At 33.8% G+C, this 12,595-nt stretch overlaps 1 protein-coding gene and 1 long non-coding RNA gene across 5 annotated transcripts; both read right to left on the bottom strand.

Moving 5' to 3' along the window:
- Positions 1-590: 590 nt before the first annotated feature.
- On the bottom strand, positions 591-1,834 carry LOC130960502 (uncharacterized). The gene is made up of 3 exons (XR_009079140.1): positions 1,658-1,834; positions 1,283-1,555; positions 591-1,179 (listed from the first exon to the last, which is right to left on the bottom strand). It is a non-coding gene; the product is annotated as an uncharacterized LOC130960502 (long non-coding RNA).
- Positions 1,835-5,369: 3,535 nt separating this feature from the next.
- On the bottom strand, positions 5,370-12,033 carry LOC130961086 (protein trichome birefringence-like 14). Of its 4 annotated transcripts, none has more exons than XM_057886759.1 (6): positions 11,346-12,033; positions 8,770-8,836; positions 8,129-8,312; positions 7,327-7,512; positions 6,919-7,114; positions 5,370-6,588 (listed from the first exon to the last, which is right to left on the bottom strand). In XM_057886759.1, the coding sequence occupies exons 3-6, from the start codon at positions 8,280-8,282 to the stop codon at positions 5,760-5,762; spliced, it is 1,365 nt and encodes a 454-aa protein (XP_057742742.1). In that variant the 5' UTR covers positions 8,283-8,312; positions 8,770-8,836; positions 11,346-12,033; the 3' UTR covers positions 5,370-5,759. The 4 variants fall into 4 exon arrangements, with proteins under 4 accessions (XP_057742742.1, XP_057742739.1, XP_057742741.1 ...); XM_057886756.1 differs by having other exon boundaries at positions 7,327-7,524; XM_057886758.1 differs by having other exon boundaries at positions 8,129-8,386.
- Between the last annotated feature and the right edge of the window lie 562 nt (positions 12,034-12,595).

Genomic DNA, 12,595 nt, shown 5'->3' on the forward strand with positions numbered 1-12,595 from the left:
TGAACTCCATAAAAGCAACCCTGGAGCACCAGCAACGTGGGTGTGAACCCACAACCACAAGGTCCACTATTGTTTGAGAATGTTTATATCAGTCTAGATGCATGTAAGAGGGGCTTCAAACTAAGGTGCGAACCACTCATAGGATTAGATGGGTACTCTTGAAAAGGTATTATAGCGGTCAACTATTGTCGATGGTTGCGCAAGATGCAAACAATCATGTGTTTTTGGATAGCCTATGGTGTGGCTAGGGCCGAGCACACAGACAATTGAAGGTGGCTTCTGAATTGCCTAGCTGCTGATTTGCAGTCTTCTATGTTATTTGGCTAGCACATAATGTCTGATCAGCAAAAGGTAACACTTACAATTATCTTTAGTTCATTACTCAATCTACAAATTATAAATTAACTGATTTTCATGAACATTCCTTTGATTGGATGTTAACTTGTCATTAATTGCATTTGAATTATAGATCTCATTAGTTTATTCTGAAATATAGTTCTAATTAGTGTAAACGATATTTGAACTAGGAAGTATATAGTTCTCATTATTTAAGCAGTAATTATTATTCTCATAAGTTTAATTCAGTTTCGAACTAAGGAGTATATTTGATTACATGTTGATACTATTCTGAATAGGGGCTGATAAGGGTTGTTAGTGAAGTTTTGCCTAATGCACAACATTGCAATTGCATCTTGCATATTTGAAAAGAATTGTGAGTTGAGGTTTAGGGATAAGAATGTGAAGTCGTATGTCATGGCTACCTCAAGGTACACTATGCAGATACAATTAAAGGCTGCAATGGATAGGTTGAAGATAGTTAATTTTGGAGCTTGGGAGTATATGAGCAAGTTTGAGCCTTCTAGGTGGTGCAGGGCAGTCTTCAGCCACTACCCCAAGAATGGTGCTGTCACCAATAACATGTCTGAGGTCTGGAATGCTGTTATTACTGAAGCCAAGGTGTCACATAATGAAGAAAATGGCAAAGCACAAAAGGATATTAGGGGCTTATATAGGAAAGTTGGCACCAACTCAACAAATGAGGCTTGACAGATACATCAAGCCAGCAAGTCACAAATAGAATGCACAGTGGTATGTGATAATGAAAAAGTCAAATTCAAAGTAACCAGAAACTCACACAAGCTCGGAGTAAACTTGCAGCAACATACATGCACCTGTAACCTATGGCAATTAACAGGTACAGGTATATAATTAGATATCAAAACTATGTTTACTTTTATGACTTGAATTTGACTGTGTATTTGTTTGACTATGCTAGAAGTACCTTGTGTTCATGCTGTTGGAGCTATCTCAAGGGTCAAAGACAAGGCAGTCGAGAATTTTGTTTCACCATTTCTCACGATGGATGGCATAAGAAAGATCTATGATATTTGCATCAACCCTGTGTTTAGTGAAGAATTCTGGGAACCAAATGATGCTCCTAAACCACTGCCCCCACGAATTGTAAAACCAGCTGGCTGTCCAAGAAAGAAGAGAACTAAAGCAAAACTGCCATGCCTGTGAACGGAGATTAGGTAAGAAGAACATTCCAAGTAACCTGTAGCAAATGTAAAGAGAAAGGCCATTATCATAGAACTTGTAAGGGGCTCCATCAATTCCAAACTAGCAACCTAAGAGGAAAAAGCAAAAGAGGGTCAACCTGACCATTGTGCCATGTATTGATGGTAGAGCACCTGTTGATCCACATAATCAGCTGCCTCAGGTACCTCAGGTAATACCACATCATTTGTATTGACTTTGCCATGTAATTGCCTCTTCTTATTTGAATTCTGGAATAGATCACTACCCCTGAAGGCACTAACCTGAATGACAACAATCCAAAGGCCTCTATAGAAGACATTTTGGTAAGGAATAAAAATTTTATTCATTTCTCAGCATCAATTGTATGGGTATAATACATTTTAGAGTTGCATATTTTATGTCACAAGATAAGGCCAAAAAAAAAAAACACAAAAAGAAGATGCCAAAATGACCCAATGTATCCCATGAAAAAATTAATATCTCACAATCTGCACCTCAACCAGAAACAACTCAGCTTCTTCAATCACATGGTGCTGTCTCACAAACCTCTGAAGCCCATGGTGTTGAATCCAACACTGCTCAAGCCCAATGTGTTCAAGCCCAAACTACACCAAAATTTAGAACCAAGCAATGCATCTTCAGGCCACTAACTCCCCCAACCCAATCTACAACAACTCACACTACCACACCGGAGCCTAGAACAACTCATGTTGCACCAAAAGATCCAAAGGCAATTTCCAAAGAGATCATGGCAGCAGCTAGTGGAACCACTTCAGAGAGGCTATTCAAGTTCATTCCAACCCCAAAATTTAAGCCACGTAAGAAGAATTAACTAATGAAAAGCCAAAATTTATGTTAGTGAAAAACAGATACTAGTTTCACTTTTTGGTTGTTCAATTTTCTTTTGTGTTGCATATTTTGTCTTTTGAATTTGTCAGGATTTGAGTTATAGTTTTATGATAGTTAATGATGTAGAAATATGAATGCCTTTGGTCCATTGCATTTTGTCTTTGGATTAAGGATTTGATTTATGATTTTACGACAATTAATGAATTACAATATGAATGTCTTTGGTGTATGGCATTTTGGCTTGTTTCTGTGATATCTAAGTCATTCCTCTTAATTTAATACTAAACTATGTAAGGTAGCGTTTGGTAAAGAGACGGAGACTGAAAGATTGATACTGAGAGACGGAGACTTAGAGGCAGAGATTGAAATAAATTTCAGTATTCTGTTTGGTGCAAAGTGGGAAACAGAAATTGAAACAAGAATGAAGCTCTAATTTAATTTGTACAAAAGGTAAAATTGGAATTAATTAATTGAAATGAGGGTATTTTAGGTATAAAATGTTATTAAAGTTTCAGTATCCGTCTCAAAATTTCAGTCCCCTGTGCCCCTACTTTTTGGAGGTACTGAAATACTGAAATTTTGGGGACAGAGACAGAAATTTTAGTACCAATCTCTGATCCAACAAACATAATACTGAGTCTCAGTCTCTCAATCTCTGTCCCAGTACTTCAAAACAAACGCTACCTAAGGAATTATATTGATGTGGATTACAAAAAATACAACTAACATAACTTTATTCACTTCTTGTTGTAAAATAAAAGATATATATAAAATAAAGATGTATAAATAGAAGACTCTAGTATTAAAATAATTAGCTCAATAATGATTTATATATATATATATAATAAAATTATATGTTGTAATGTATATATATATACAAAGATAGAAAGAAGTATTAAAAGTAAAGAAAGAGAAAATTGCATATGTTTATTGTTACTATCTCAATATAATAAAGATGATTAATATTGATATTAATATTATATGTAAAGAGTAATAGAAAAGAAAATTTAAAATACTTATAAAATAAAAGAAGAGAAAGAATTGTAGTAGAAATATAAAAAAAAAAGTATTTGATTGCAACATAAAAAGAGGATTGATTTATTATTATTTGCTTGTGTATAAAAAAAAAGGAGAATGGTATTTCTTGTTCTGTTACATTTACAGAAGTTCACCTCCTATTTATAAGCTTATGGAAAGGATATTGTCAACCTTCATTTATTTCATTCTCTTTTGAGAATGTAAACTTTATATAGGAAATGAGCATCACGTCCTATTCCTATCACAACACTTCTGTCAAAATATTACACAAGCAAAATGTATTCAATACATTATATTACAACTACGGTTCATTCCTGAACTGTGTAGATTTTTTACTTAAATAACACAAATAAATGACAAAATTTTAGTCAAAGAACACATAAGTCTTAGTTGAATAATATAGAAATGTGAGCTGAATTGTACATATTCTTTTAATTGAATAACACAAAAAAATTACAAAATTTTAGTTAAAAGATAAATAAATTTAGTTGAATAATATAAATGTGAGTAACTCAAAAATGTAATTTGAATTTCTGTGTTTATTATTATAAAATTTTTGTATCTTTATTCAAAAGTTTGTGTGTTTAATTTCATAAATGTATTTGTTTATCATAACAAAATTTTTGTATTTGCTATCAGAAAATTTTCTCTTAAAAGATTTATGTTTAACCATTAAAAGGTTTATGTATTTATCGTCAGAAAATTTGTGTTCATCGTCATATAATTTGTTTATTGTAAAAAAGTTCTTATGTTTAGCATCACAAAATTTATGTATTTTGAATAAAGAAATTTCTTTTTTTTTTGTACATTTTTTCTTCAATTTTGTTGTTCGGTTTCTCTTTTATTTGTAAAGTATCATTTTTATTCCCAATGTTTGAGATAAATTTCAAAGTTATCTCTAACGTTTAAATCGTCCTATTAAGTCCCTAACGTTTCAAAATTAACTCAATGTTGTCCTGTCGTTAGGAATCTGTTAACAGAATTGACGGCGAGACAAAATTGAGACAATTTTAAAACATTAGGGACTTAAATAGGACGAAAACGTTGGGGACAAAAACGATACATAAAAATAAATTTAATGTTATCCTACAATAATATCAACTTTTTACCGTACATATTTATTCAATTATTTTTTTAATCACATCTAAGTAAATTATACTTAACCACATTACTTTTATTCTAAACAAATTTATTTTTTTATAATTTTACTCTTAAAGAATTTTATTCATCATAAAATATTTGTAGAATGACATATATAAACTTGTGAAAAAAAATGATACATATACAATAAAGTAATATGATTCTAGTCATTTTACAAACATTTTATGATAAATAAAAATCTTTAAGAGTAAAATTATGAAAAAAATAAATTTATTTAGAATGAAAGTAACGTGATTAAGTTTAATTTGCTTAGATATGATTAAAAAATAATTGAATAACTATATATCATAAAAAATTGATATTATTGAAGGATAAAATTAAAATTTATTTCTATGTATCGTTTTTGTCCCTAATATTTTCGTCCTATTTAAGTCTCCAATGTTTCAAAATCGTCTCAATTTTGTCCTGCCATCAATTCTGTTAACAGATTTCTAACGGCAGGACAACATTGAGTCAATTTTAAAACGTTAGGGACTTAAATAGAAGAAACAACTTTAAAATTTATCCCAAACGTTGAACACAAAAACGATACTTTACTCTTTTTTCTTCTTTTCCATAAAATTTTAAAATATGTAAAAATAAATCATGAAAGAAAAAACAAAGAAGAATAAGGAAAAAACTTAGGAAAGGAAGGAAAGAGAAATATAGAACAAAAAAAAAAGAGAAAACAAGATATAAAAGAAAAAAGGAAAAAACCGCACAAACACTCAAAGAAGATGGAGAAAAGAAAAGGAAAAAAATGCAAAAGAAAGAGAAAAAGAAAAGCAAATAACACATAAGACTTGGTTAAATTTAGTAACCAAATTTTTTGGTTACCCAATATTTCTATTTCCTGCGTTATTCAATAGGTACTTAGCTCGTGCCTGGTTTTAGTTCCGCTGCTTAGTATCCTCTATTAAAAGCATAATCCTAGTTTTTTGGCACCGATATGGGACAGAATGAAACTATATTAACTCCCATGTTCTTATTCAGTGCCAAGTGCCAACGTAATAATACATAAAATGCATGACTGAAAACAAAAACTGGTCTCCCTAGACCATAAAGAATTGACAGATTTGATTCCCCAAGGCCAAACATCTTACTAACACATGTCAGCCTATGTATTTTCTTTTGTTCTTCACTTTTTTTGACAGGTTATAAGAGTGGAAGATGTAACTAAACTGTGCCAGAACCTATATCTGAGCAACAAGGAGTTCATTCCAGGTATCCGGAATACCAGGTAAACACCAATGCAAACAGTCACTTGTGTTTTGAATTCCTCTAGCAGTGTAGCGTGACATGTGAGCCTCATCCCTCAATTGCGAAAGGGCTGTTATATCCAGTATCTTGATCTTGGTTCCCTTTAGTGCACTCTCAATAGTTTGATCCATAGATCCCTCTTGTGTGACCTCACTGCCATTAGTAAACGGGATAGTGTTATCGCAACTGCCACCAGTGTTCCAATCCCCGTTGTAGAAATGCCTTGGTGATATAGTCCTGAAGAAAGCTTTGAGTCGAGGGTGTGAGACAAGTTGCGAATCAAGCCATCTGACAACATTGTGGATTGTCAAGTTTTTGGCATTGGGAATCTCTGCAATCCTTTTGTCTTCATTGGGCTTTCCATCAACATGCATTACCCACCTGTTTGCAGTAATTTTCCCCCGGTTCCAATGGTGTCCTGTATTAAGAACCAAAACATCAAAGCGATCAAGGTATCGTCTCATGAAAGCTGGTGGCCGATCCAAGTGCATGGCAACATCGGAAAGTTTGTCCAAGACATTAAGGGGAACCAGATCACATAAGCTAGCTGACCAGTAATATAAGATTGTAGTATTGGTCTTTGGAAACCTGTAAGCCCAGCCATCAGGACGAATAGCCCCACGGGGTTTTACTAGACCATATTCCCATCCAACATTTTGAACCTCAGGGTTTTCTTGTCCACCAGTGACCATACACATCAGAGATTGAAATTGTTGCCGGCCCAGTGAATCTCCTATGAATGCAATCGTTTTGTCCTTCATCCTAGATTCCCACATTAACGTTATAGACTACTTGAAAACAAGTATATAAATTAATTACAAGGAGTAGAAATTCTAAGTTAACAAAATATAGTAAGTACAAATTAACAAACACAAGATTTAGTTGTAAAATTAGTACGATGCAATGTTATTTATGTTAACAGCACAACAGTTGAGAAAATCAAGCACGCAAACCAGCCAGAAAACTTTCATCACCATTTCAGATCCAGAAAATTCCAGAAAAAAAGAGTAAATCAAAATCACGTGTTAATCTTGTTAAAAAAGATGTGTTAATTAACAATTTGTTGAAAGAAAAAGAAAGGATTATACCTACTTTCTCAAGAAGGAAGAGCTGTCAAATTCTGGCATATCACAATTTACTGGCTGCCAGCGGTAGCCCTCATATGAGAAATCTGGCCGTTGTGTCATTCTACATGACCACATGGAGGATAACCACTGCTTACAGCCAAATCCAGAATAAAGTGGTCTCCTACTCTCTGCAACCCACCTGCCCTTGGCATAATTACAATCTGAAAAGGACAAATCCAAGTAATGCTAAAATCCAGCCAGTAAACTTCATTGATGAATGAAAATACAAGCAAATGCCAACCGTGATTTAAAACACACACACGTGATTTAAAACACACAAACAAACAAAATATGCAGAATATTAGCTAATTTACTAGTGCATTAACTTAAAGTTCGTTGTAACAAATCTAAGGATATAACTAAAAGAATGTACCTTCACTGCTGGGAGATCTAACATCTTGATTGTGTTGAATTTCTGGAGATTTTGCAGGAAAAGATCCTACAGCTTCTGAATCCACAGTATTTGCATTTGGGATGGTTCCATTTTTTGTGATTGGAGTTGAGGATTTTCCCTCACTTTCTTCCAGCTTTTGAGTTCCTGTTGAACCAATTGGGACTTCTGTAGGAAATTCTGAGTAGATATTATTTATAAGGGGTAAGAATAATAGAAATCAACAGTTAATAATCAAACTTAGCAAGCTAAGAAAAATGGTAATTGAAAAATACAAACAACCTGAAAACGGTTACATAACCAACAAGAATCAAATACCCATTAGTAGTCAATAAAACAGTGAGCAACAACATCGTACAAGAGGTACAACTTTGAGCATAGCAAATGTGAATCTGTTATTTGATCACCATTGCTTTACAGAAATCCACACAAAAAATATGTAATTAACAGGGTTCATTGTTTATTATGGAAAATCTTTAAGCCTCACAAAGAGAGGCAAAGACAATTATTACTTCATATGGATATCTACACCGCTGAGTAGTAGGAAAAGATAAAAAAAATTGCACATTACATAATGATTCTATATTCAAGAAAAAGTAATGATTATAAGAATGTATTAACATCAACAACTAGGTGTTCTCAAAGTCTAGTGATCATATCAGAATCCTAAACTATTTCAGCCATTCTTGCAGGAATGTACATATATCCACTTCAAGGTACAAGACGAGATAAAATAAACTATCAATATCACTTGGTTTATCTGGCAAGACAACAGAATACCAACCTGAAGGCATGAGATACCATTCTTGAGCTGACCTTAAAGTCGCAGCTATTGGATTACTCTCCCATGTCCAAAGTAATATGGTAAAAAGAAAACAAGCAGCCAGAGCTAGGGAAATAGGCCTCCCTCTGAAGCTATAATTAATTCCACTTTTCATCTATAACTATATCCAGTTCTTTGAATTTGTCTGTACATTCAGGAAGTGTCCATCAGATAACAACACACCACCAGTAAGTAATTCTTAACATTCATGAGCCCTATCTGTGCAAGTATAGAAATTCCAAAATTTAAAATATGAAAAACAAAGTTAAAGTATCATGAAAATGATGAAGCAATTGACCTGTAGTTCCATAACAACTAACAAGTGTCTAACTTAGCTATAGTTCAGGAACAACTAACAAGTGTCTATTTTTCTGATATTTACACAAAATCTCCAATTATCCAATTATCTGCAGCTTTATATCAATCCAATTTAAAATAAGTTTTACATATATTCAAAACCAAGTTTTTTTACCAAATCCAATTTTTTCCACCATTTTCAATCCAAACCAGTACTGAAATTCACCATGGTTAGCAATAACTACGTATTTAAATGCTTGATATCCACCACCATTTTTGTCACCCATACTAAGGAGAACAATAACCTGAATCAGTTGTGCTAGTGAAAAATCTATACTTCTTGTCACTGCCCACTGACCAACAATAGTGAACCTGCGGCAGAAGAGAGAGCATCAGAGAAATAACTACTATAGAAAAAGCAACTGTAGATTGTACTTGATATGATGCCAGATTAATCAGTAAACCTAATTTTCAAGCTGCATAGTGTATGGCATTAGGAAAAGTTACAAAATTAGATATTTGTAATATTGCTGTAAATAACACAACAAAGTGAGCCATACAAAACACTTTGTGCATCTTCCAAAATAGTGTTCAAAGCTGTATTAGGACACAATTCTGTATAGTAATCATTTCTTCAGAACATCTTGTAACGACCCAATTTCCAGTACGTCATGATCGTACCAAAAATAAGGCGTTACTAACCTATTTCTAGAATATTTGGGGTGAGAACAAACCACACGTTCTCAGTAGGGAATGGGAATGCCGTAAAAGTAATGAAATAAAATGCAAATAATTAACATACTCAAAGAAACTATATTTTTATCAAACCTTTTTGAAAATCTCTTGGTTTTACTTTAGCTAATTAATTACCTCTTTCAAAATCTCTAAACTCAACAAATTTTAAATATAAAACTAGTCACATTAACCATCTCCCAGCCACATAATTAATTCTCAATCAAAACGTCAATTCTTAGTCACTTTAATACATTCACAAACTAATAGTACAAACAAGAAATTCAATTCAACATACAAGCAAGTCACAACAAGACACAACACAATCACAGAGAAGTAATACAAGCAAACACAACCAAATGCAAGTGCACAAACAATATGATGCATGTCTGTCCTAAGCAGGCCATGAGCTCACGTGTCGGTTTACACCCTGCAACTTGACATTACCTAGGAACTAGTCCTAGATATGGCTTTATCTCTGTAGGTGAACTTCGGCCTACAGAAATGGCACTCCTGTAAGTGAACTTCGGCTTACAGAAATAGTCTAAACACAACACAACAACTTTCTGTAGGTGAACTTCGGCCTACAGAAATGGCACTCCCGTAGGTGAACTTCGGCTTACAGAAATGGCATCCCTGTAAGTGAATTTCGGCTTATAGGAATCACAACTCTCTGTAGGTGAACTTCGGCCTACAGGAGCAACACCCTGAGATACACAATTGATATTCACTGTAGGTGAACTTCGGCCTACGGGAATAACAACGCTCTGTAGGTGAACTTCGGCCTACAGGGCCTCTAGGGTTAATGGAAAAGCAGCAGGTGAACATACAATAAATGATCATATCACAAGGCTCTACTCTTTGTTCTCATTATCTTTCTCTTATTCCTCTTTTCTCTTTCTTTCTATGTTCAATCAGACTATATAAACTTTATGGCTTTCACTTTTGCAACATCTCAACTCAACAAACTTTAAAACTATTTTTTTCAATTTAATTCTCTTTCAAAAGATTCAAGAGACCCATTTATTTTAATTTTACTAAATACTTTCCAAAACATAAGTCTTTTCATATTAAATCAAACTCAAAACATAATTCCTTCCTTAAATAATTCAAACTTGAAACATAAACATTTTCTTGGTAATCCAAATTCAAAATAGTATAATTCTTTTCTTATCTAAGCAAAACTCAAATAATATAATTTTCCAAATTCAAATCTTTTTAAATAACATTTCAACAAAGCCTTAAGATTTTATAAAATCTCGGCAGCACCTCCCCTTAAAACTCAGACTTAGCCACCCTTATGGGTTCCCTCTTTCTTAACAAATCACCAGCCCTTCTCTCAACAATTATCAAACAGAAGATGCTCAATCATTCAAAAATTTACAATTCATAATAATTAATAATTTAACCATACTCTGCAATTTCCACATAATCCATCAATCCAACTCCCTTCTCATCAATCCATAACTAATTTCCACATATCATAGAATCCTTTCAAAATTAAACTTAATCAACTAGTATTCCAAAAATCAGCCTTCATAATTCTAGTTATTTTAAATTCATTTATCTATTAGCAAAGTTACTATTTTATTTTAAAAGAAATCAGATTTCAAGAAAATAATTCAGTAATCAAACTTCAATCTTTTAATAGTTCTCAAACTTAATTCTAATTAATCACGAATCAACATTAACAACCATCAAAACCAATTCCAACCAATCGCAAGTCAGTTTCACAGCCATTCTGATATATCAGATAAATAAAATCAATGGCAAGCACTTATTCTCAATAATCATAATACAGTCACAACTCAACCAACTCAGCATAATCTCCTAAAACCAGAATTCTCAACAATTCCATCAAAATCAGAAAACCAATATCAGTCACAGTCTCAATCCAAAATTAATCTTGTCAATTAATCAATCACTCACAACAAGAACACCCAATGACGTTCACAGCCACAACCTAAAATCAATAAATTAATTGAAATACTAAAAAATCATCTCAATACCAAACTTAATCCAAATTTCACAACCTCAAATCAAGCTTATTCCTATCAATTAATCATATTTATGAATTATTTGCAATTACTCACTAAACCTCATTGGCATTCTTAAGTTAAAACTATTAATTTTGAAATAAATCCCCTACCTCAAAGTCGAACTCACGAAAGTCACCTAATACGACAGCTCTAGCGTTGGTTCCCGGCGGCAAAGACTCCAGCAACTACGAAACTAGAAGCAGAGGCAGAACAGAGCAAGAACAGCAGCAGCTATCTTGAACTCAACAAACAGCAGCGGCAAGCCAACAGTAGCTCGGGTGGTGGTTCAACAGGTCAACAGCAGCGCAGCAGCGCAGCAGCTCAAGGGTGGTTGTGGCGGTGGCGGCAGCATCAACGGCGGGATTGGAAGCAGCAGCGATGACTGGGTGCACAACAGTGACGATAATTCCTCTTCCTCGCGATCTACTCAACGGCGGCTTCAAGGCAGACCAGCGGCGACGGCGACGAAGGCGGCTGGCTCCAGCGATGGTGACAGGTCATGATGAGGACGACGATGGAACGGCGGCTTCCCTCGCAGCAGGCGCGACGCCACTCTCTCGGCGTGGGTGGATGGCACGACGGCAAACAAGACACGGGCTGGGTGTGACGGGTTCGGCGGAGTCACAGCGACGGTGACGCGACGGTGCAGCTTCGACGGCGTTCGGCTCCTCAGCGGCTTCAGATCTGATGGCGACGTGACCTCACTCCCCGGCGGCGAGCTCCTCCCTCCTTCTCTTCTCCGATTTCCCTTTCTCTCTCTGTTGTTTTTTTTTTTTTTTCTCAGGTTCTGTGTTAGGTTTAGGAAGAAAAAGGGGGGGGGGGGGGGCTGAGTTCAGAGGCTGGGAAAAGGGAGAAAATTAGGATTAGGTTTCTAATTTTCAATTTGGGAATTTTTAAAATTTAGGGTTATAAATTAGGAATTTTATAAATTGTATTAGTTATTTTATAAATATTTTATGATGAATAAAAATTTTTAAGGGTCAAATTATAAAAAAAATAAATTTATTTAAAATAAAAATAACGTAATTAAGTATAATTTATTTAGATGTAATTTAAAAATAAATAAATAATTATGTATCATAAAAATCGATATTATTAAAAGATAAAATTAAAATTTATTTTTATGTGATGACATTATGAATATGAATATGTGTTTTGTTTTTTTTTTTATTTTGGGAGTTAATGAGTTAATGGTACAATTTTTTGCATGTAGCAAGAAAAGGAGATCCAGTGATATGTCTAATTAGCTTTGTTAACAGTGATGAATCTAAAAATTTTTATACTTAATTTGCTTTGTTAATAGTGACGGATCTAAATATTTTAATATAGAGATTAAATTTTAGATAAATTTTTTAATTAT

This window comes from Arachis stenosperma, chromosome 2 (assembly GCF_014773155.1).
Source record: "Arachis stenosperma cultivar V10309 chromosome 2, arast.V10309.gnm1.PFL2, whole genome shotgun sequence".
In the NCBI taxonomy this organism is placed as follows: Eukaryota; Viridiplantae; Streptophyta; class Magnoliopsida; order Fabales; family Fabaceae; genus Arachis; species Arachis stenosperma.